At 32.0% G+C, this 23,140-nt stretch overlaps 3 protein-coding genes and 1 long non-coding RNA gene across 4 annotated transcripts; all 4 read left to right on the plus strand.

The window, feature by feature from the left end:
• The first annotated feature begins 1,911 nt into the window (after positions 1-1,911).
• On the plus strand, positions 1,912-4,938 carry LOC108471884 (uncharacterized). The gene is made up of 7 exons (XM_017773432.2): positions 1,912-2,456; positions 2,899-3,061; positions 3,269-3,469; positions 3,553-3,798; positions 3,905-4,052; positions 4,168-4,399; positions 4,512-4,938. The coding sequence occupies exons 1-7, from the start codon at positions 2,117-2,119 to the stop codon at positions 4,844-4,846; spliced, it is 1,665 nt and encodes a 554-aa protein (XP_017628921.1). The 5' UTR covers positions 1,912-2,116; the 3' UTR covers positions 4,847-4,938.
• Positions 4,939-5,180: 242 nt separating this feature from the next.
• On the plus strand, positions 5,181-6,376 carry LOC128295152 (uncharacterized). The gene is made up of 2 exons (XR_008285474.1): positions 5,181-5,497; positions 5,657-6,376. It is a non-coding gene; the product is annotated as an uncharacterized LOC128295152 (long non-coding RNA).
• A 2,967-nt stretch (positions 6,377-9,343) lies between these two features.
• On the plus strand, positions 9,344-11,594 carry LOC108470887 (glycerophosphodiester phosphodiesterase GDPD2-like). The gene is made up of 6 exons (XM_017772396.2): positions 9,344-9,794; positions 9,901-10,085; positions 10,336-10,395; positions 10,488-10,865; positions 10,949-11,145; positions 11,232-11,594. The coding sequence occupies exons 1-6, from the start codon at positions 9,710-9,712 to the stop codon at positions 11,452-11,454; spliced, it is 1,128 nt and encodes a 375-aa protein (XP_017627885.1). The 5' UTR covers positions 9,344-9,709; the 3' UTR covers positions 11,455-11,594.
• A 6,211-nt stretch (positions 11,595-17,805) lies between these two features.
• LOC108478818 (NAC domain-containing protein 83-like) lies at positions 17,806-19,362 on the plus strand. The gene is made up of 3 exons (XM_017781306.2): positions 17,806-18,426; positions 18,520-18,779; positions 18,859-19,362. Exons 1-3 carry the CDS (start codon positions 18,246-18,248, stop codon positions 19,153-19,155), a joined length of 738 nt encoding a protein of 245 aa, XP_017636795.1. The 5' UTR covers positions 17,806-18,245; the 3' UTR covers positions 19,156-19,362.
• The last annotated feature ends 3,778 nt before the right edge of the window (positions 19,363-23,140 follow it).

The following is a 23,140-nucleotide window of genomic DNA, read 5'->3' on the forward strand; positions in this document are numbered from 1 at the left end:
CAAACAATGGTGAGAGAAAGCATCATAGACGCGAAGGAGAAAAAGATGGCAACTGAAGTGGGGGAGGGTTAAGTGGTGTCAACTAGGTGACCAAACAATCAATCACGCAACAAAACTCTCTCTTTATGGAAACAAAAAAGAAGGATGAGAGAAAAGATGAAATTCATGCTATTAATTTAATTCTCTCATTATTAGTCAAACTAAAAATACTATAATATAAAAATGGGCAATTATTTTGTTCACTCTATTTGAGATAATTTTTTTTCTATAAGCGTCCTTATAATATATTTAAATTTTTAAGAATATATATATAACATTGTGGCTTAAACTAGAAAATTTTTTTGGTAGATCGAAATTAAATTATAATTTTTACAATAGAAAAAATGCAATTCTACCATTTTAAGAAACTATATCTTTATAACTTTTAAAGGATTAAATCAAATTTTTATATTTTTAGGGTAGGCCAAAGTACAATTTTACCTTTATTAATTTAAAATTTTAAAAATTTTAAAGAGGCCCTATGAAAAATTTTTCATTTTAGGGGGGGCCAAGGCCCTTGTTAGTGTCACGGGTTGCAGTTCAAAGCCCGTGACCATTGCACCAAATGTATTTGATAGAGTTTTATTGCGTAGATGGGGATCATTTGGCCCATAAGAACTTGCCCGATTCGGTAGCCTGTTGGATAAGCCTATCAGATTGAAGTCTGGTTGGCTCGATAATGAAGATATGGCAACTTAGGCTATTTTGGTAACTAATCTTAGAAGATTGATAGAATCATATCTTGTAAAGATTAGATTAGATTTGATATGTCATATCTTGTAAATCTCATGATTTAAGGGATAGGATGAATCTTGTCCGTCGACGTATTGTAATCTTAACCGTCGGTTTTGAGGGAGCTCAACTATAAATAGAGAGCCTCTCCTTCATTTGTACTCACTCCATTCATTATTTCATTATTCTTTGTGAATAAGAGATATTGAGAGCATTTACTCAAACACTTTATGTGTGTTCTTTATGTTGTTCCTTTGTTGCTTCTTTTAGCATAAATCGCTTCCACTATACAAATTGGTACCTTGGAAGAGTTCTTAAGGAATCCTCACTTGAGTTAAGGCTGACTTAGGCAAGTTTGGACGAAAGGATCGCCTAGGGCCGCATGGATCGCAAGACGAAAGATCTAGCCCCATAACACCAACACCCTAGTTTCGCCACTGATAACATTTATATCTTATTGAGGAAAAAAATACATCAACAAGATTTAACCCGTGTTAATATGAAACTGTAACCACTAGTTAATAAAAAATATATAATTAATCTCTTATGTGAGAGCTATTTTTAACTCAAAACTCAAAACTTAATGCTTATTTATTGTTCATATTATTATATTGTCTATATTTCACTTTAATTCATAATGATTTCCTTCTAAAAATGTTGCCTCTAGGATTTGAATCTAAAATCTCTTTTGGGTGTGTAACATGCCTTATCACCGCAACCCAACATTTTCTGGATATCCACCATACATTATTATTACCATACATAATTAAAAGGGATAAATCAACATTTAATCATTGAACTTGATAATTTTTTCTATTTTGATCCTTAATCTTTTTTTTGGTTCATATTAGTGTCAAGATTTCCTGTTTAGTTCTTAAATTTGGATTTCGTTAAAGTATTGTGACATGACATTATTAGATTGTGTCATATCATCATTTGAAAATTTTAAAAAAATCAAATATTAGAAATTATAATTAAATTATTTTATTTTTAAAAAAATTCAAGTGATGGCGTGACACAATCTCATAAATCAGTAAAAGCTACTGAATTTTAAGACTAATAGGGACAAAACAAATTCACAGAGCAAAGTGAAAAAATTATAAAATTGAAGGACTAAATATTAGTTATGCCGGATTAAAATCAAAGAAAAGAAAAATAACAATATTTTGCCATTGATAAAAAGGAACATTTTTAGAAAAACTACGGTGGTGTCGCTGGCAAATCTTGTAAATCATGTTACTATAAATCTTGATTGATTATAAAAATAAAATAAAATAAATCCAAACCAACCTCCACTATACACTTGAAACTCCAAAAATTATCATCGAGGAGAATAAAGGAGAAGATGAGATATGGCATTTCGAGAAGGAAGCGATCTTCTGTGCGGTGGTTTCTGATTCTCTGCGCAGCCTTTACTTTCATCAGCTGGCTTCTCCTCAATCTAAGATCCGTCGATGCACCGCATTTGACGACGGCCGCCGATGAAGCAATGCTGGGTTTGCCTGCCCAACTAGCGCTCAGGGAGCTTAGGGACGCCTTTTTTTCTTCTTCTGCCCAGCCGCCCACGAAATCTCCCGCCAAGAACTGTGCGACGGTGGAGGAAATGGGTAAGGTTTTTGAAGGCAAGATTTTGAAGGAGACTCGTAGGGTTCAAATCATTATTCAACGTCACTTTTCTATAAATGGTAATTACTTTTCCTTTTCTTTATGATCTTTACCTGGATTCCCACTGTTAATTTAAAAAAGAAACATGTTCCCTTTTCCTTTTCTTTATGATCTTTACCTGGATTCCCACTGTTAATTTAAAAAAGAAACACGTTCCCTTTCCATTTATTTTTCTTTCTGGAGAATTAATATTTCCTTTGGAATTTCAAATTAGGAGAGAATAATTTAAGGTTGAAATTAACATTAATCAAATAACATCTATTGATTTTTAATATTGTTCACCCGCCCTATAGGAACTGTTCAAGAAGAACTCTAGGTTCCATTTTCTTGAAATTTTGATGTGGAAATTCTTTTTTTAATTATATATAAGATCAATTCCTTTTGAAAGGAGGCGAAGACCAGTTATATACAACATACATAAATACATAGGAGGAAAATTACATGTAAAATTTCCAATTTCAGGCGCTCCAAGAATTCGTGAGCTTCCTCCAGAGCAGTTCTGTAAACACGGGTTTGTGATAGGGAAAGCGTCCGAAGCTGGTTTTGGGAATGAAATGTATAAGATATTAACTGCTGCAGCATTGAGTATAATGTTGAATCGGTCGCTGATCATTGGGCAAACCAGGCATATTGGTCCTTTCTTAATCCTTTCTGTTTTGTGTTTAAATGTTCTTATTTGTATACCTATTGTTTTAGGGGATATGATTTTGTAATGCTCCTACTATATTAATTGTCTGGAAACTAACTCCAATTTGTTTGCATCTCATATGCCATTGTGGCTTTCTTCATGCTTTTCTTGCGTTGACTTACATTTTTACCTTTCTTTCTTTAGGGGTAAATATCCTTTTGGGGATTACATATCGTATTCCAATCTCACCTTTACCTTGAGAGAAGTGAAGCATCTATGGAGACAACATGGCTGTGTAGAAAATTATGGAAGGCATCTGGTAATGAGGATTGATGATTTTGAGAAGCCGGCAAAAACAAATGCTCTGTGTGGCAATTGGAGGACATGGCCCCAACCTATTATATGGTAGGGTGTGAACTGTATTGATATGAATTGCCCTTGAATTTTTTTGGTGTTGTCTATAATTAACTGCTATAATAATACTTTAGGTATCAAGGTACCACAGATGCAGTAGGAGCTCAATTCTTCTTGAAGAACATACATCCTGATATGAGGGATGCTGCAATTGAGTTATTTGGAAGACCAGAATCACTTCAATGGCGACCTAATGTATTTGGTGAACTGATGAGCATTTTGATTTCTCCTTCAAGAGATGTTGAGGAAGCAGTCAATTGGGTTCTTGGTGGTGGTAGGGAACCTGATATTACATTGCACATGCGGATGCTTATGAATAGGTATGCTGGTGATATTAAATTGCTTGTTCTTTAAAATCACACTTGACAATCTCGAAGATTATAATTAAGCATCTGGAGGGTATTTAATGGTAATGGTTTTTGTCAGGTCTATAAGATCCGCACAGGCTGCATTATACTACCTCAAACGAGCAACAAGCAACTTACAGCTGGGGTCAAGACCCAGGGTGGTTGTGGTATCTGATACCCCATCTTTTGTTAAAAGCATTGTACCAAATATAAGTGGATTTGCTGAGGTAATAAACTTGGAATCCCCACCCCCAGCCCCTAAATGAAACAAGATCTAAATTAATAGAAACCTTCTTAAAATGGATAACAACAGATACTGATCTAGTTGCACTTTTTCTTCAGGTTCTTTTTTTTGATTATGAACTTTTCGGAGGCAATATATCATATAATACTGATGCATCGAAAAATTTGGACTTTAGAGTGAAAGATTGGGGTCCGGCACCCAGATGGGTTGCTTTCGTGGACTTTTTTCTTGCATCTCGCGCAAAACATGTGGTTATTTCTGGGGCACACAAACGTGTTGGGACTACATACTCTCAGTTATTAGCTGCACTAGCTGCAGCAAACAGTATAGGTAAGGACATGTTGCTCCCTGCATTAATGGCTCATGCTTCTAACAGCTTATTTAGGTGGATCGTACTCATCGATGAAACGGTATCTTATAACTTCTTGATTGTAATGTTCAGGGGAAAATTCGACATCTTCAAGTTTTTCTTTCCTAAGCAGCTTCCAGAGTAATTTATTGGCAGAAGGATTGAATCTTCAAGTGGGATGGGGGCATGTATGGAACCGATTCGCAGGGCCGTTGAGTTGTCGGGGGCAGTCGAATCAGTGTGCTTTCATGCCACTTCTACCTCCGGCATGGTGGGAGGGGGTTTGGCAATCGCCCATACCACGTGATATTAGCAGGTTGGAACAATACGGTGTCCAACTCTCGGAGAATGGAAGAATAGATGAAAATCAACTTCGTTCATATTGTAGTGCTAGGAAAAATACTGTGAAAACTGTTACATACGTATAAAGATGTAATTGCAATTCTTTGCGTCGTTGTATACATTATTTTTGAGTTAATTCATCTCATATTCTAGGCAGACACCTGGAAATCTTTGCTAATTTCACACATACCCTAAGAATTTTGCTAATTTCATATATTTAGTGTTAATATGGATGCGACATAAATTAAAATGTATTTTATTAATCGTTTAATATTATCTTTTTTCTGAAAAAGATTTCCCATTCTGTTATTTGGAGAAAAAGTATAGACTGTTGTTTCAGATGATTACTTATGGCTAAACATTTGAAAAGTTTTATTGATAAAAATACAAATAATTTAGGAAACTCATCTTAACACCCAAGGAAGAAACCAGAAATGTGTTGGTCCAACCACCCATTCCTGAAAAAACACATAATGTGCCCAAAAACCTCATCACTCCCCGCTCTGACTCACTCCTATCATGTCCTTTCTCTTCTCAACTAAGAACCTCTTTTTTCCCCTTAAACCTACAATTTTTACCTTCCTGTTCTGAAAGTAAACCACAGAAAAATGTATGTGGTGCTACCACCCCATGGATCGGATCCGGCGGTGGGTCGGGTGATTTATGGGTTTACCAAACTTGGAAAGGCAACAATATAAGACTCTCCTTTTTTTACTATTTAATCCTTTTTTCTAGAGGTTTTGAGTCTTATTACTTCTTTGGACTTCAAAATTGTTCATTTCCATCTTTCCTTTCTATTTATACACTAATTCAATTATAGTTACTAACTAAAAAGACACAACTTTTTTATTTTGCAAAACATCATATTTACTATTTTTTTATTTTGCAACTAACAGGCAAACGTGTAAATGTTAAGGAGGATGAATTAGGAGAATTGACTCCAAAAACTAGTACAGCAGATGAGATGGGTGACCATGCTGGTATACATCGCAGACGGTCTAACTGAGGTAGAAAAAGTGGCAGCTGGGAAATGTCGTTGGAAGTTGTTTATTTGGCAGCTAGAGTGGGGGACTCAAGTCGAGCAGTTGGGAGTAGCAGCAGGAGCTTGGCAACTTAGAAGCCTTAGCAATAACCAATGATGAAATATCAAGTGGCAAATATGGAAATCATTGCTAAGGTTGCTTAACATGCTCCCTTAGTGTTGTGCTTTATGCGGAGAAATGTTTTGAGCCTTGTACTCTGAGGAAGAACAGAGCTGGTGTGGTGTGGTATAAGAGTGAGGTTTGATTTTATATTTGTGGAATTACTTGTTCCTAATTGTGTGGTGTGGTATAAGAGTGAGGTTTGATTTTATATTTGTGGAATTACTTGTTCCTAATTGTGTATTTGACCTTGTGGATTCATTTTAGTGTCTTATAGTGTTCATTTCTCCTTTTTCTCTCTCTTTGTGAGATTATGTACATTGACGGGGTGTTGCTGATTGGCAAGGTTGGCAATGGCAGATGGGCTATCAGTGGGTCAACAATCCCACAAAGGCAGCTGTCTCAATGCCATCCTGATGACACCTTCATCTTTTACATGAACCAAAATGATCTATACATAGCATACATTTGAGATGTATTTTTTTATTTTTATTTTATCTATCTCATTTCTTTTCCTTTTCGAGTCTTTTATTTTTTAAAATTAAAAAAATTGAGAAATCAAAAAGAAAAACCAAATTTAAGATTTAATAGAAAATGTAATATGTATAAAATGAAATAATAATAAAAAACATAACATATGGTAGAGCTTAACATCATGTAATGTCAAAAGACATGAAAATAAAAAGTTAAAAACTATGACATGGTTTTAATAATATTTAAATGAGTGATAATTACAATATCAGTCCATAATAATCAAGATCCTAAAATTCAAATGCAAAATCTTTAATTGTAGAAATAATATAAACAGTTACCATAATTAAGACTTTTATTTAATTTTTGGATGTGAAAATGGTCTTATAATCTGAAAATAAAAAAATATATATTTTATTATTTAAATATAACTAATCACTATACTTTAAAAAAAATGATGGCTATTTGATATCCTTATTCGGTTTAAATCAATTAACAAAACTAACTTTAGTCAAAAGTTTTATTATTTTTGTTCTAAATACAAATAAGACATACTTTATTCCAAATAATGTCTATTTTAGCCCTAATGACTCCCTATAGATGGGCCACAATATCAGTTTGATTGCCCCAATTAGCAGTGAAATTGGTAGTTGTATCACTGCTACATTACGCTATCAACCTAAGTTTTAATATGTAATGCGAATAAGGATCTTGATTATGAGAACAACAAATTGAAATTGGTATTTCAATTAATTCATTTCCACGTTAACCCTATTTTTTTTTAATACGAGAACAACAAATTAAATTTTTTCTTTTGATTTTTAGTTGAATTTGAATATTTTTAAGAGAAAAAAAAGAGTTGATTTGTCATTTTCTTATTAGAAAGAGATAAAAATGACGTGGAATCATAATTTCATATATACTTAAGTTTGGTTAATTCAAATTTATTAAATTATTATTATTATTATTTTGAATTAGATTATTTTAGGTTTCAAATCATTTTGAATTATTTGTACAAAGTATTTGTGGCCGATGAATCAAATTATAAAGTTGAAATAGTTGGTGTGGGTCTCCTTTTTGGAGGATCTTAATTAGCTAGCTAGCTACACCTTCCCATAGGCAGTGCTTGGACAGATGGTATGCATCCCAAGACAACACATTGGTTGCTGAATCAGATTGTGTTCTCCTCTTATCAACAGTAGAATGACAACCACACATAAAACCTATTTCAGTCTTTCTACCACATAAAAAGAATTTAATGCTATATACTGCCCTTTTGCCCACTGCTTCAACTAGGTAAGTTATTGACATCCACAACCAGTTTTAGACTAATTGAAATTGGAGAAATGAAGTTGATATGAAGCATGCAAAAGCTCTGGATTGGATTCCAACAATAAAGAAAGTAGCAACTGAATTAGAAGAGGGATCCAACACTACATGATAGTTGAAACCTACCAAACCATATTCATATCTGAATGTGAAACAAAACTAAAGACAAATGGGTAGGTTTCGCTTCGCTGGCTTGCTAGTATTGCAATGCAATAAATTTGAAAATTATCACTTTGGGCCCTTTGTATTTTATAAAATTATAAATTAGTAAATGATCAAAATTACACTTTGCACCCAAAATGATAAATTTTTAATCTAATCTTTTAAAAATTATAAACATATAAATTAATATAATGATAAAATTATATTTTAACTCTCAATAAAATTCATAACTCAATTCTACTCCCAGAAAAGAAAAATTATTTTTGACTTTACCCTAACTGGTTGACACGTGAACCAATTAGGATTAATTGAACTAGGCAAAAATTTTGGTTGAATCGGTCAGACCAATTTTCTCTTTTATTTTTATAAATTTTAAATAATTTATTAATAAACCGGATAAATAAATCGACCAATTAAACTAAAAATCAACAATCTAATTAATTCGAGCACTAATCCAATTTTTAAAACTTCATTAAATATTATATCACTAAACCGTAGCGTATAACAAAATATTTAAAATTCTCTCTTTAATTCAAGTTGAATTCAACTTCTTTCATAAATCTAATCTCTTCGAAATGATATTATTTAGAATGAAGTTTTAAACAAAAGTCCATATAAAAAATGGTAACATGATTGACCAAATCTATAATTTATCATTTCACTCCATAAACATTGCTCAACAATCTTAATCCTAACGTAATAAAATATTATTGAATATTAATTATTCAAAACAAAAGCAGGTGACGTAATCTTAGCTACTTCATTCCAAGAAATTACTTAAACCAAATAATTCCACGTCCCTGACACGTCTTCAGATCCAACATTTACGATATTATGTAATATATCTACCTACTGACAAACAATACAAATCAAAACTGCAAAACACATGCTTGCCTAATGCACAAACCATATAATTAATTAATATGGAAAAAATAATAAATTTTATTCAGAATTAAATTATATATATTTATGAATTTTATTATTTTAATAGTTTATATATTTATAATTTTAAAAATTAAATTAAATTTTATTACTTTTAAAAATCAAAACAATTTGATCGTTACTAATTCAAAATTTAATAATTTTATAAATTATTAAGTGCTCAACCTTACCATATATACTTAAGTAAAATAGTAAATTAAATTAACCCTTAATATTTTTGTTTGTATTTTAATGAAACCTAAACCTTTTAACCTTATAACTAAATAAGTCCCTAACCATTAATTTATAGTTACTTAGGGTCTAATGAAACTAATTAGCAGGCCTTTTCAGTCTACCCTGGAAACACGTCATGCCAAATTGGCAAAGCTCCCCATCATCCACCCATGCATTCCCTTTATCCTATCCATATATCCAACTATATATAGTTTTTATGATATTATATTCCTAGTTAAGCTTAGCTATCGTGTACCTTTTATCAACATTATTTATCCAATTATGGCCTTCCACGTCTCTCGTAGCTGTTATATGACTTAAACGTTGAGGAGTTAACTCTTTTAAGGTATGATCTAAAATTAACCAATGATTGTCCTAATTAGACAGCGTTGAGGAGTAGAAGTCCAAAAATTTCCACCGACAATTGTCATGCACCCGGGAGTAGCAGATAAATAACTGTGTTACAACGCAATGAGCTGTGATATAACGGAGAATTCGTCGAAGGCACACAAAGTTGGAGGGAATATGTTATATACAAGACTGAATATTCCCTATACAGATATCTTGTCCCCTCCTTAAATACCACACTTGTTCTTTGGCAACAATTCAAACAATCCCTCCCTCCCTCCCTCCCTCCTTGTTCCTTTAATTTCTTGTAGTAGCCTTTTAGTTTTTATTATAACAACAACAATGGCTCTTAAAACAATCCTTCATTTGTCCGACCTGCCAAACCTCGACCATGTCCCAGAAATCTACTCCACCTGTTTTTCCAAAGGTAATTTTTGTTTCTTGTTCTTTCCCAGAAATCTTGGATTGTTCATTGTTCTCTATGTTGATTGAATGATATGATTGAGACCTTTTCTTTTGCTTGTGTGTTATAGGGTTGGATTTGAACAGAGCATCATCGTTTAGCATACCAAAGTTTATGGTGATAGGGCATAGAGGACATGGCATGAACATTTTACAGAGCTCTGATTCTAGAATGAAAGCCATTAAAGAGAACTCAATTCTCTCCTTCAACTCTGCTGCTAAATTTCCCCTTGACTTCATTGAATTTGATGTTCAGGTAACCATTCATTCATTCCTCTTCTTTCTGGGTTTCTTCTTCTTTGGATCTTACACATGAATGAACCCACGTTGTTGTGTCGGTAGGCACCGTACAAGGCCCGCTTCTTTTTTCTTATAAATTTTTGCTTTTTCAAGTAAAAGATTACTGATGGTGCGTGTGTGTGTGTGTGTGTTTCCTTCAAATGAAATAAAAAAGATTTTATCACAGGAAAAAAATAAATAAAGCAAGCCATTGTGGTTTTTTGTAGGTAACAAAGGATGACTGCCCTGTCATTTTTCATGACGACTTTATCCTGACTGAAGAGAATGTATGTTCACTTTTCTCATCTTTGGTTTCTATACTTTATGCACCATATGTTTCTTCAAAGGTTCAATTTTTATTTACTGTGTGGTATTGCAGGGTACTATATTCGAGAAAAAAGTCACAGAATTGTGTTTAGCTGAATTTCTTTGTTATGGACCCCAGAAAGAGACAGGGAAAGAAGGGAAATGTTTATATAGGAAAACAAAGGATGGGAAATTCGTTAAATGGAAGGTTGAAACTGATGATTCACTTTGTACATTACAAGATGCTTTCCAGAAAGTGGAACCTTCTTTAGGTTTCAATATTGAGTTGAAATTTGATGACTTTGCTGTTTATCAGCAAGACCATCTCCTCCATATTCTCCAAGTTATCTTACAGGTGGTGTTTGAGTTTGCCAGAGATAGGCCTATAATCTTCTCCACCTTTCAGCCTGATGCAGCTCAACTTGTTAGGAAGTTGCAGAACAATTATCCTGTAAGGACCGTAGCCGCTTGATTGAGTTGGTTTTTAGGATGTTGTTTTACTAATGTTTTTTATGTTGGAAAAAAAATCAACAGGTTTACTTCTTGACAGAAGGTGGGGCATCAATTTACTATGATGTTAGAAGGAACTCATTGGGGGAAGCCATGAAGGTGTGCTTGGAAGGTGGTTTACAAGGGATTGTTTCAGAGATAAAAGGGGTATTTAAAGATCCAGGAGCAGTGCCTAAGATCAAAGACTCCAACCTCTCTCTCCTCACATATGGCAAACTCAAGTAAGTTACTAAATTTCCAATACAATGCTGATGCATGGAAGGTTCTTAATTATATCTAACAATGAAAATTGTTATTGTTACTGCAGCAATGTGCCTGAGGCAGTGCACATGCAATACTTAATGGGAATTGATGGGGTGATAGTTGATTTTGTTGAAGAGATCTCACAGACAGTGGATGACATGATAAAGCCTGCCAAAGAGATGACTACAGAAGGGAAAGGGGAGAGTGAGGCAAATTCAAAGCTTCAATTCTCACAGAAAGAGCTCTCCTTTCTATTAAAGCTAATCCCGGAGTTGATACAATTCTAAGTCTTGCCCTTAACAACATAATTTTGCCCATTCTTTTTCCCTCTTCAAGGGCTGTAAACCAGTGATACAAATGTTTGTAGATAAAATTGGTGTTTTCTGAAAATCATTCCTAATATCATTTTCACTTTCTAGTCTTTTTAGCTGCAAGCATGTTTTACTCCCTTTGATTCTCGAATTTTTTTTTATTCATATTAATCCTTGATTTTGATAACTTTTTGTCAATTTTAATTCATGTGATAATATGTCACAATAAAAACCAAATTCAAGTAAAATTATGAAGTTTAAGAACCCTTAGATTAATAAAGTTTCTATCCTCCCTACTTTCTTCTAATGGTATGAAGGAAAGAAAAGAGTGAAGAGAAAGATTTGTTAATCAAACATAACCCCTTTCTTAAGCTTAATTAGAATTCTCTTTTAATTAAAATTATAATTTTATCAACCAACTTTTAAAAGTTATAAAATAATTACTAACTTTATTAAGTTATTAAAATGTTGATCACTGTTCCTTAACTTTCATTATTAGGTTATTTTAAACTGTGATTTGATTTGATTCTTTTAATATTTTATATATATTGAAATATAAAATCACCTTTATAGTATTATTTTACATTTAAAAATAATAATTTTTAAATCTTTTTTTAATTAAGGCTTTTGATAAGAAAAACTAAAATCAGCTAAAAAATTCAATGAACAAGTGTGGAAAATGGTAAAATTCTTTTTCAATTCTTTTATTTTATTTTACTCTATTCTTTTTAACATTATCCTTTAAATATTTTATCTTTAATTTTTAAAATTACATTTATAAAACAATTTAATTATTCTGTACTTAATTTTAAGGAAACAGATGTATAACTTGAATTTAGTACTTAATTTTTAATACTTAATTTTTCAATTTATCAAAACATCCCTTAAGTTGATATTTGGTTCGTTCATGCTCAGTTGAGATTTTTATAATAATATAGATAAATTAATCGTAAAGGATATTTTTTTAAAGTTGAAGAGGAAAAAATTTTGATAACACAAAATAGTGAAAGTTGAAAGTAAGTTAATTTTTACCCATCAAATATTAGTCTAAATATTTGTTAAGTTGTAGTTAGACTAAGCCACTAGTAATAGGAAACAAAGATGGACACCAGAGGTTTGTTCATGTAGTTTAGAAACCATTTATATTTATGGGACCTTTCTCAGAGAATTAATTTGCTCTGCTCAATAAGTTTAAGCTATAATATAAATTCGACCCATTCACTAAATTGTAATTTTACTCCTATACCCACTCAACAAATAGTAACTTTATTCTTATACTCAATTTAGATAGCTTTTTTCTAAAAATATTTCACGAAAGCTTAAATCTGACTAAATTCAGATTACTTAAAATATTTGCACTCAATAAAACAGTTTTTATAAGACAAGAGTGTACTCCCATTTGTCTCTTTAACCTAAATAGTTAGTGCATACAGCATATATATATATATATATATATATATATATATATATATATATATATATAAGAGCTAATATGAACAAGTTACAATCAATTACAATTACTTAAATTTCACTAAAATAACCACAAAAACAAATCTTCAATAGTTTACATAATAGCGGAAATCTTCTTGGTATCTTCTTTTTTAAGGAAACTTAGATTATATTAAAAGTCTTCAATCCAATTTTTATTTGTCTTGATTTTAGCTCAGTTGATTTCAATAACGAGTTCAATTCACCAACATAAACTCCAAATAAATTTCATAAACAATAAGTCAATTTAAATATGATAAGTTTTAACTTTGTTAGCTTTTTTTTCAAGTTGTACATGACATTAAAACAAGCACTAACAAAGGTGACGAAAACAAACTATCTATAATAGTGTTGAGGGAACTAATTTTTTTGGAAGAAGTTTTTGAAGTATTGTCTCTCGTATTCTGCTGTGAGCCAATGTACCATGACGGTTGCTTAATGAATATAATTCATAGATTTGGGAGCGCCTCTATCAGTGCACCTACAAAAACCACGGATGTATGTCAATATATAACATGCGAATAATTATTAAACTATTTGACCGTGGGGAGATTTAAACTATCAACTTGAAACTTATAACATACTTACTTGCAATAATAATACCCTTAAGGTATGCAGCTCAAAAATCATTAAATTATTTTTATGTTATTTTTCATTCTTTAGCATAGAAAAATCTTTGTATATAAACCTTGTTGATTAATATATTTCTCTTTAACATTTCAACTTTTATAACATTAATTTAATTAAAAGATATATATAAAAGAAAAAGGGGAAAAAGGCTATTCATATAATTTAAAAGATAGACAAGTTTTATAGTTAGAATGATGAATGAGAGAGAGAAAGTTTCCTAAAACAGTAGCATTCAAATGATTGGAGAATGTATAGGAATAGGAGTAGACAAATAACAGCACAATTTGCCCAAATATGGCGGACGACTTGTGCTTGTGTTATCATTTCATGGACATGAGCACAAACTATGCATACGTGTAGTGTAGAGCTGAATATGGATTTGGGCTTAATCCCATCTTAACCAAAGGAGTGATTGGTCACCTGCCCTTTTCAACTCTCAAAATTTGCCTTTGCCTTGCCTTCTTTTCCATCCAGTTTCGGGACAACTGTATAATAATGCTAAATGTATGTTCAGAGTTGGGTGCAAAAGGATGCCATAAACATCTACTTTCAACACTTTCTTCATACAACTTGAAGGTTCCATATAGATGCACAAAATATCATTAAAACAAAAGTCCACAGTATTTTGCTACTGTTAAAAATTGCTCCCGATTCGAGCTATTATATCATATCTACACATTGATTTCCTTCATGATATATGTGCTTGATAGAAACTTGATCAAACTTGAGCATGAGAAACCATTCAATTCCTCGTGCAAACAAATACACAAGTAATTTTTATAAGGCATAATATTTTTTAACGTTGTTTAAGTGAGTTATCATGTAGATTACATTTTAGTATTTAATTAATTTTTAAAAATTTTAAAATTCAAAAATTTATTTTAAAAATTAAAAATCATTAAAATTATTTAAAAAGTATAAAATTTTAAAAATTTAATTAAGTGTTAATTTTTCATTCACGTGGTAATCCACGTGTATATCATGTCAACAAAGTTAACAAACATTAACTTTTTCATCTATTTTGAGAGTGCTTTGATAAAAAAAAATACAAATTTAAGGATTAAAAAGATAAAAAATTAAATGAAGGACTAAAATGATTTTTTTGTAAAATTAGAGGGCAAAAAAATCATTATGCCTTCCTAAAAGTAAGCTGAGATATTGGGTCCCTTCATTTGCAAGCAAAAGGTGAGTTCTAGAGCTTTTTAAGGAAAAAGGGAACTCCAAGATAGAGGTTCCTTTTGGATCTCAAGTTTGTTGACACAGACAGACCGTTAGAGAACCAGTAGATACATTTTTCTGGAGAAAGGGAAAAAGTTGATTAATTTGTAAATTAGTACGAATCTATTAAATAAAAATTAAAAATTAGTACAGAGGTACAAGTGTTTGTTTAAGTCTTTGAAGAGTTTTTTTTTATGAATTTGAGATCGATAAATTAGTTGAATTTTCGATTGTAATTATTTAGCATTGTTGGTTAGTATTATTTATACACACAAAAAAAAAAAGTTGGATTGTCATCGTTGTTTCTAATCTCATCGGAACTATGTTTAAGTTGTAGTTGTTTAAAATTTTTAATAAAAGGAAAATACAATAAATAATAAACTACAATCGAGGTAGATTGAAGGGGAAGGCTTTGATTCTATTGATGGAAAAACAAAGGTTTTGTTTGGAGATGATTATTTTGTACGGTGGTTTGATTAAGTCTGTAATTAAAGATGCAAACAGGTCATTATGTTGACTCTACAGATTCTGCTTAATAAATAATCCAGTATAGGTTAGAGACAAGAAACTGAGGTTAGCTACAAGCATAACTTGCTTCTACTATATACCTAATTTCAATTATTGGTATATGTTAATATATAGAAATGAAAGAATGTGGGCAAAGACATGGTTCAGAAATATAAGGTGAAACAGCTGTGTAGGACCAAACTAAGAAACCAAAATGTTTCAACTTTCAATTTTTAATTACAGAATTAATTTAAATGTATTAATGATAATGCAAACAAAATACAGACATACTTAATAATGCCACCCATTATCTCTTCTGCCTGTTTTCTACTACTTTTTTTCAAATATTTTACAAAATCACAATAATTTCACAATAGGCTTTATACTCTTAAAAGATATTATACTGAATAAGTTTAGATTCAAATCCTTGAAATGACATTGTTAGGAGAAATAACAACATACATAAAAAAATTTTATAGACGATAAAACAAACATGTAATTATAAAAAGAAAATTTAAGAAAAAAGAAAATTTAAGAAAAAGGAAAAAGACAAAGGTTTGTATTAAATAAAGAAAAAAACCATGGGATTTCTTAGAATGGGTAAGTATCCATCATCATTGTTGACTTAGGGTTTTGAAGAAATTGGGATAGACTTTTCTTCTAAATATTGTATTGAGGAGGCTATTGTTGCTTCTTCATGAGGATGACTATTTTTGAAACGGGTGGTCATTTTTTATTGGAACTCTTCTTTAAGATGCACATTTCCAAGAAACAAGTATGGGTGAATAACTGAGTGATTATATTTCATTATTCAGGGTCAAAATATTATTAAAGTTTTTGTCTTACCATTCATATTTATCACATGTTTTGAATACTTGAGTTATACAAAGAAAATAACACTCTAAACACTATATGTAAAAAAACCATTTTCTTAGATTTGATATTCTACAGTGCAAATGTTTTTTTTTTTTTTTATAATTTAAATGATAGTTAATTATATTAAGTTTCAACTTTCAAGTTGGTTTCCAATCATTTATTACCTACTTTGCATAAAGAAAAAGTAGTTTAGCCCTAAAGAAGTATATGGCCGGATCTGGCCGGGCTTAAGTATGATATCAACATATAAATTAGTTCAAGTTCAGTCCAGTTCAAAATATGAGCTTAAAATTTTGTCTAAATTCATTCATATTTGCAAAAAAACTAACCTAAACTCATTTTAATCTCACTCATATTTTTATTTTTTATTTTAAAAAGTATTTATATTATATTATTTTAAGATTTACATTAGAGTAATATTATATATTTAGTATAGATTTATTTTTAATATATTATAAATTACATAACACATAAAAATAACATAATATAAAAATTATAAATTTAAAAATAGGATGGCTGTGCTAGGCTTAAGCATTGAATGTTTAAGCCTAAGCCCAACCCATATTTTAAATAGAACTAATTCTTGTATCTAATCTCATTTTTTAAGTCTAATTATTTTATCTAAACCTTCTCAAATATTAAATCGAACTCCAGACAAATAGCCAGGTTATTTCCCCTAAAAGTTGGAGCAGTAAACAAAGGTAAATTAGTAGTAAGGTAGTAATCTTGATGTAATATTTCACTTTTTCCTTTCTCTCATAATAACACCAAATATTTGAACTTTTTATAAGTAAAAGATTTTATTGAGAATAAATCTAGACATAATTTATAAATTGTAAAAAAAAAAAAAAATCAAGTTTCACCCATTTTGTCTAAGTCTTGTTGACAAGACCATATACTTGTCTTAAAACTTTTCACCCTTTACTCTCATGATAGTGAGAAATAGTGGGAATAGAAGCTGTAAAAAGATGGAAAAGTCAAAAGATAAATGATAATTAATATTCCATAACCAACAAAATTATGAACCAAATCTAGTAGTTGGGGGAATAAAAACTAAAACTTTTAAGCTTTGCAAATGTTGATGTGGGCAAAAACTTTGATTTTAAGCCAAAAACATAGAATTACAGAACACAGTAAGAGGTAACAACCATGTCCATGTGCATGATTAAGTTGGAGGGTAACCAAAACAAAAAATCTAACAACAAAATCTTTATCTCATTATCCACTTGAAGGATTAGAATTTAGGAAACATAAAAGGATCCCACTTTTTCACTTTGGGTGAACTGTAAGGTTTTCCCTTTCATCATACACTTATAAAAATCTGTTTTCCAATTAACCTTATTTTCATTGACACTTCTAATTGATGATATCCACACTTATCTTTCCTTTTTTAAATTAGATCAAGGTTGAGGGAATTAAGGAAGAAATTTTCAAAAGTTAATTGGGTGAACTAATAATCATAATGTTGTAAAGTTGATAGTATTTGAAATGGACGATGGAGATGCAATGAATGGATGTAGTAAGTATTACAGAAAAGATATGTGCCCTTGGATGTGTTTGGAGGGGAAGGGCTCCACATAAAAAGAAAACTAGCACCAAAGTGGGCTCATTGCAGAAAATGCAGAGAGGGAGAGAGGGTGCTTTGACCAAAAACGGTAGAAGTTTTCTTACACGTTTCTGTAAGAAAAGACCCGTCAACATAAAGCAATGTTTTTTTTTTTTTTTTAATTACAGTCAAGGAAAGAGTTCCAAGCTCCGAGTCAGAATAAGAGCAGTTGTTTTCCTCTCTCTATATATAAAAGGAACCTATCTGTCTTTCTTCTCCCTACAAGTCTTCCTTTTGTTCTTTTGCCTTTTCTTTGCTTTGGGTTTATTTGGACATTTCAATCCCACATGGGTTACTTTGCTTGATTTCAATAAGCTAAGCTAGCTTCGAGTTTGGGGACTTTAAGAGATTTCATATAAGTTAAAACATATATACAAACTTGAGCTAGCTGGTTGAGGAGGGTCTTTTTTTTTTCTTTGTCGAGAGTTTTTAAGTTTTAAGCATGGAAGGTCAAAGGTTTGTTGTAAATGGAGGGATCAAAATGCCCATTGGTTACAGGTTCCGTCCTACAGATGAAGAGCTTGTGGTTCATTACTTGAAGAGAAAGGCTTTGAACCTTCCTTTACCTGCTTCTGTCATTCCTGAGTTTGATGTTTTTCAGACTGATCCTTGGAGTCTACCAGGTTAGGCAATGAAGTTCAATGCAAAGCCTTGTTAAAGTTTAATGAAACCTATGTCTATATCATGATGTTAATATTTGTGGGTTTCACTTTCAGGTGATGTGAAAGAAAAAAGGTATTTCTTTAGCAACAGATATGGTAATGAGAGTAACAACAAGAAACGTAAGAGAGTAGTAGCTGGTTCTGGTTACTGGAAGCCAATTGGTAAAGAGAAAACAATTTTAGCTTCTGGTACTAATCAAGTGGTTGGGATGAGACAAGCTTTGATTTTCTGTGAAAGGAAGCCTTGGACTGATACTAAACCCCGATGGCTCTTGCATCAGTTTCGTCTTGTTGGCTCTGCAGATGAAACACAGGTATGAACATAATATAACTTTGTAGCATAGCTCATTGGCAGCACTCGTCATATTAATTACGGATTCTCCATCTATGCAGATGACCAAGAGGGAATGGCATGGGGATTGGGTAGTTTTCAAAGTGATTCAGAGGAAGAGAAACGCAAAAAAACATGGAGTCATATGTAGCAATAGTCAGACTACTAGAGCAGCAGCCTACATGCCTAGTTGTATTGATTTTACAGGGGAAGACAGCTCTGTGTTTGGTCCTCCTCAACCTACTTCACCAAGTTCAAGTGAAATCACTGAGGTGTCTCCCAATGGATTGTTAGATCAGGAGGAAAGCAGTGTTGCTGTCATTACTACTTTTTTACATTATTGTATGAGAAAACAGTAAAAAAAAAAAAGGTTTCACACTTTTTCACTAGACTTTTGTATGAGATGTTTTCTTTAACTGTGTTGTGCAAGAAATGAGCAAAAAGGGAACAGAGAGGGCAAAAAAAATTAACAGTTGGATTTGAAGGACTATAAGAAATTGTGTTGTTGAAGCAAATCCCAAACCCTTTTACCATATATGAAAGTTGAATTATTGTGAGAGGGGAAAGTGGTGGCACAAATTATTGCTGAGTATCTAAGCTTTTGTTTTATAAAAAAGGCAAATGATTTTTAAGGGATGACCAAAAGTAGATAAACAAACTTGAAAGAAAAATAGAGGCATCAAAGGAAACAAGTAAAAAAGAAAAAGCGGGTTATGGCATTACTATTATCTAAATTGTAAATCATAAGATGGTGGCACATGGGGATTCATTTTCCTTGTATATTATACATATGAAGGCTTCCATTTATGGAATCTATGAGAGGTGATTGAGATTATTATTTAAAGGGGTTTCAGTTCCAAACCACATTCAAAAGTAAAGAGATTCTTTCTCAATGTCTCTCCATTCAAAATGATTCTTGTATGTATATAATTAATGTGGTGTTGTGATAAAAAGAATGGTTTTGGTTGTGTTGGGAAAGGGAACAAAAGACAGACAATAAGTATATATTCCTAATATATATGTATGGCATGATGATCAGAATAGGATTCTTGTTGTCACCCAAAGAAGAAGAAAAAGGAAGCTGGATTTTTGCCTAATCTCAACTCTTCCGCTTCTGGTTTAGCCACCTGCATAGCATAGCACTTAGCAGTGAAGATTACGGGTTTTGTTAACGTTTTATTTTTATAATCGCAACTATCCATAAAAAGTAAAAAGTCATGTAAGTGAGTGCAGCAATCACAAAACAGGTTAAGAATCATCCTGCAATTTCTTGATTCCTAAAAGAGCATCATTTATATTTTTCTTTGGTTTGGGAGTAGGTCCCAAATTCACATGTGTTATGTACTAACAACATGTGAATGTACAAAAGACAACCTCCCACCAACAAATGCAAGTAGCTAGATTCAACTCAATTTCAACTTGTAGATGTATGTCGGTTGTATATTATTTAGTGAAATGGGGGAGAGGTTGGGGTGTTACGGAACTGCCGACCAATGTTTCTTGTGGGAGTGGGTTTTATTAATCATGGTGTGGGTGTTATCCCGTAAAAGACGCCATTACAGTTGGTTTGCGGCGTAGATTGCTGACTTTACGGCTTCCGTTTCTTCACTCTAGGCCTGGATTGGTAGGCCCTAAACCAATCATATTAACCCATCTATTAAAACCCACCAATTTTGTTCCAATCTTTAAACAAGGAAAGTTCAACTTTAATTACCACAATTTCGTTATGCATTTATGCCATATATTTATATACATTAGAAACATGCAGATATAGAAGAGGGTGTAGCTATAGGTGCTAGCTATAAAAAAATTTCATTTATACTTTTTAAAATTTAAAATTTTAAAATAATAAAAATAAAATTATACTTTGATCCCCTAAAATGATATAATTTAATTTAATTTTTAAAATTATAAATATATGAACTACTAAAATGATAAAATTATATTTTTACTATTATAAAAATTATAATTTAATTTTTACCCCTCTAAAAATTTCTAACTTCTCCTATTGTGACTAAATGGCCTTATAAAAGAAATTGCCTATTGTCCATGCAGTACAGTGGTTGATACTTGGGTTAATCAACCGTTGTTTTAAAACTTGATGTTTAGTGAAAGAATAAAATATACGAGAAATCTTGCTCTTTTTATAAGAAAAAATAACAAATATAAAAAAATCTTTAAAAAAATATCATATCTAATAAATTTTCAATATTCAAGAATAAGAATTAATTACACAAACAATTTATAAAAAGAAAAACATGTTTTATTAAGATTTATCACCGTTGTTGGGATCGACCCTTATAAACAACAAGATAGTTAAAGTGGAGAAGCACGAACATAAATATTTTACGTGAAAAACCCTCAAAAAAGGGAAAAACCACGAGCAATGGAGGCTTTGACTTTTCACTAAATGAGTAAATAAATAAGAGTATAATATGGAAAAACTAAACTTAAATGTATTAGACGTACATCACCCAAACCTTGAAAACAAAAATCTAACTCAGGAACAAAATTCTCTCTAAAGTTACCACGAAATTCTCATTAAAACTCTCACCAAAATTTATATGCAACTACATCTTGTCATGTCACACCCAATTCCTATCCGGAATTAAGAAGGATCAAGAGCTAATTGAAAGAATTTGTAGATTTGGTAGGCTCTATTGAAGAATATGGAAAATTTAGTGGTTGAATGGTAAATAGTTGGATTTCAATTCTAGTTAGCTAAGTTGGAATCGGCTAGTTCCTTAGTTATTGGGGGCTTTGATAACCATGTGTAAGAGGATATATATGCACGAGAAGGATCATTCTACAGGCAGAATTCTTCTCCATTCTGTTTTATTTTCTTCTCTTATGCATTGTCCTCTTTGGTTGCTCCGAAAAAGAGAAAGTTGAGGAAAACTCTGTATGGGATAATGACCATGAGGTTTAAGTCTGGAATGTAGTGAATACGGTGAACTGGTAAGCTTTTTAATCTTACTGTATTAGTGAATTTGAGAAAAAGAGAAGTTAAACGTGTATGAAATCTTTGGAAACTTCTGCATGAGACTGGATTCAGTTTTTGTACTCTACTTTTGAGTGTTGAATAGATGTTGTGCTGCTTGAATGTTTTTGCTTGTATGTCTGCTCTAAGTTCAGTTTGAATTCTATGGTTGTATATGATTTTGGTGAACGAGAAAGTTATGTTTGCATAAAGCTGCGTAAATATATGAATGCTTGCAAGTTTGTTCTTTAAATGTATAACATAGTTGTCTATCTATAAACTATTATGTGGCATACTCCCTGCTATGATAGTGAATGTGATGATATGTGTGTTATGTTTGTCTTTAAAGTGTAGGGTACAGAGGGAAGTAATTGGTCAGGTAGTTGAAGATAGGAAAACCTTGGCGTAATGGAGGAATGGGTGAATTGAAAGAAGACTTAAGGAGGATTGGTTGGAGATGGTTATCTACAGGCTCTTCGAAGTGACACCTCAAAAGAGGTTTACTGACTCTTCGAAGTTGAAAATCCATGGCGAGCCATGGTACAATCTAGTGGAGGAAAAATACGCCTCATGGTAGAATGGAATTTGTCAAGGTAGTAAACAGGGAAGCCCGTTGGGTCATATAAGTGGAAATCACTGTATGATTCACGTGGCGAAAAGTCTTACATAACGGTTTTAGTGTGTATGGGAACACAGATAAGCGTGATGATAAGATGTCTCACCAAGATACGAGGTAAGAGGAAAAGGTGGAAACCCCTTGTATGCATGTAAATGTAGATGAATAAGGTTTTCTCTCAAAGTATATGCAAATATGTATTCGCCATTAAGAGTCTGCCAGAGGAGATGCACACACCAACATGAGTTATAAGAAAGCAGGATGGCTTTCAAATCTTATTTCCAAAGTGTTTATTGGCAAATAGGTCGTTAGAAAGGTGGAAACTTCACCAAGAACTATCTTAGGTGGAATGTCTGTTAGGGAATATCAAGGGAAGAGGATGTCTACTGGGACTATCTAACGTTAAGAAGTCCACTAAAGACTAACTTATAAAAGGGAAGTTTGCCTAATCTGATCTAGCGAAGTGGTAGTCCATTGGGAACTAACAATGGTTGGGAAGTCCAGCATGACTAGCTAGTTAAGGAAATATTTATTCAGGCTATCTTGATGAGGAAAGGACTAGTAGGACCATCTTACAAGTATACATACACGAGATAGAAGTCACTATTATTTTCCAGAGAAGGTTGCTCATCCAGCCCAGCGGATCCATTGTTTATGCGGAAGTGCGATGCGGCTGAAAAACGTAAGCCCCTATTTTTTAGTAATATTAGTAAGGTATAGGTTGGGGAAAACTCCAAAACGAAAGTTC

Source organism: Gossypium arboreum, chromosome 7 (genome assembly GCF_025698485.1).
Source record: "Gossypium arboreum isolate Shixiya-1 chromosome 7, ASM2569848v2, whole genome shotgun sequence".
In the NCBI taxonomy this organism is placed as follows: Eukaryota; Viridiplantae; Streptophyta; class Magnoliopsida; order Malvales; family Malvaceae; genus Gossypium; species Gossypium arboreum.

Excerpts from the sequence above, each read along its gene's own strand:
- LOC108471884 (XM_017773432.2), top strand. The coding sequence starts at position 2,117 with ATGAGATATGGCATTTCGAGAAGGAAGCGATCTTCTGTGCGGTGGTTT. Across the intron at positions 3,062-3,268 it reads CTGATCATTGGGCAAACCAG|GGGTAAATATCCTTTTGGGG; the intron begins GCATATTGGTCC and ends TTCTTTCTTTAG. Across the intron at positions 4,400-4,511 it reads AGCTGCAGCAAACAGTATAG|GGGAAAATTCGACATCTTCA; the intron begins GTAAGGACATGT and ends TGTAATGTTCAG.
- LOC108470887 (XM_017772396.2), top strand. The coding sequence starts at position 9,710 with ATGGCTCTTAAAACAATCCTTCATTTGTCCGACCTGCCAAACCTCGAC. Across the intron at positions 10,866-10,948 it reads AGTTGCAGAACAATTATCCT|GTTTACTTCTTGACAGAAGG; the intron begins GTAAGGACCGTA and ends AAAAATCAACAG. Across the intron at positions 11,146-11,231 it reads CTCACATATGGCAAACTCAA|CAATGTGCCTGAGGCAGTGC; the intron begins GTAAGTTACTAA and ends TTGTTACTGCAG.
- LOC108478818 (XM_017781306.2), top strand. The coding sequence starts at position 18,246 with ATGGAAGGTCAAAGGTTTGTTGTAAATGGAGGGATCAAAATGCCCATT. Across the intron at positions 18,427-18,519 it reads TGATCCTTGGAGTCTACCAG|GTGATGTGAAAGAAAAAAGG; the intron begins GTTAGGCAATGA and ends TTTCACTTTCAG. Across the intron at positions 18,780-18,858 it reads GCTCTGCAGATGAAACACAG|ATGACCAAGAGGGAATGGCA; the intron begins GTATGAACATAA and ends CCATCTATGCAG.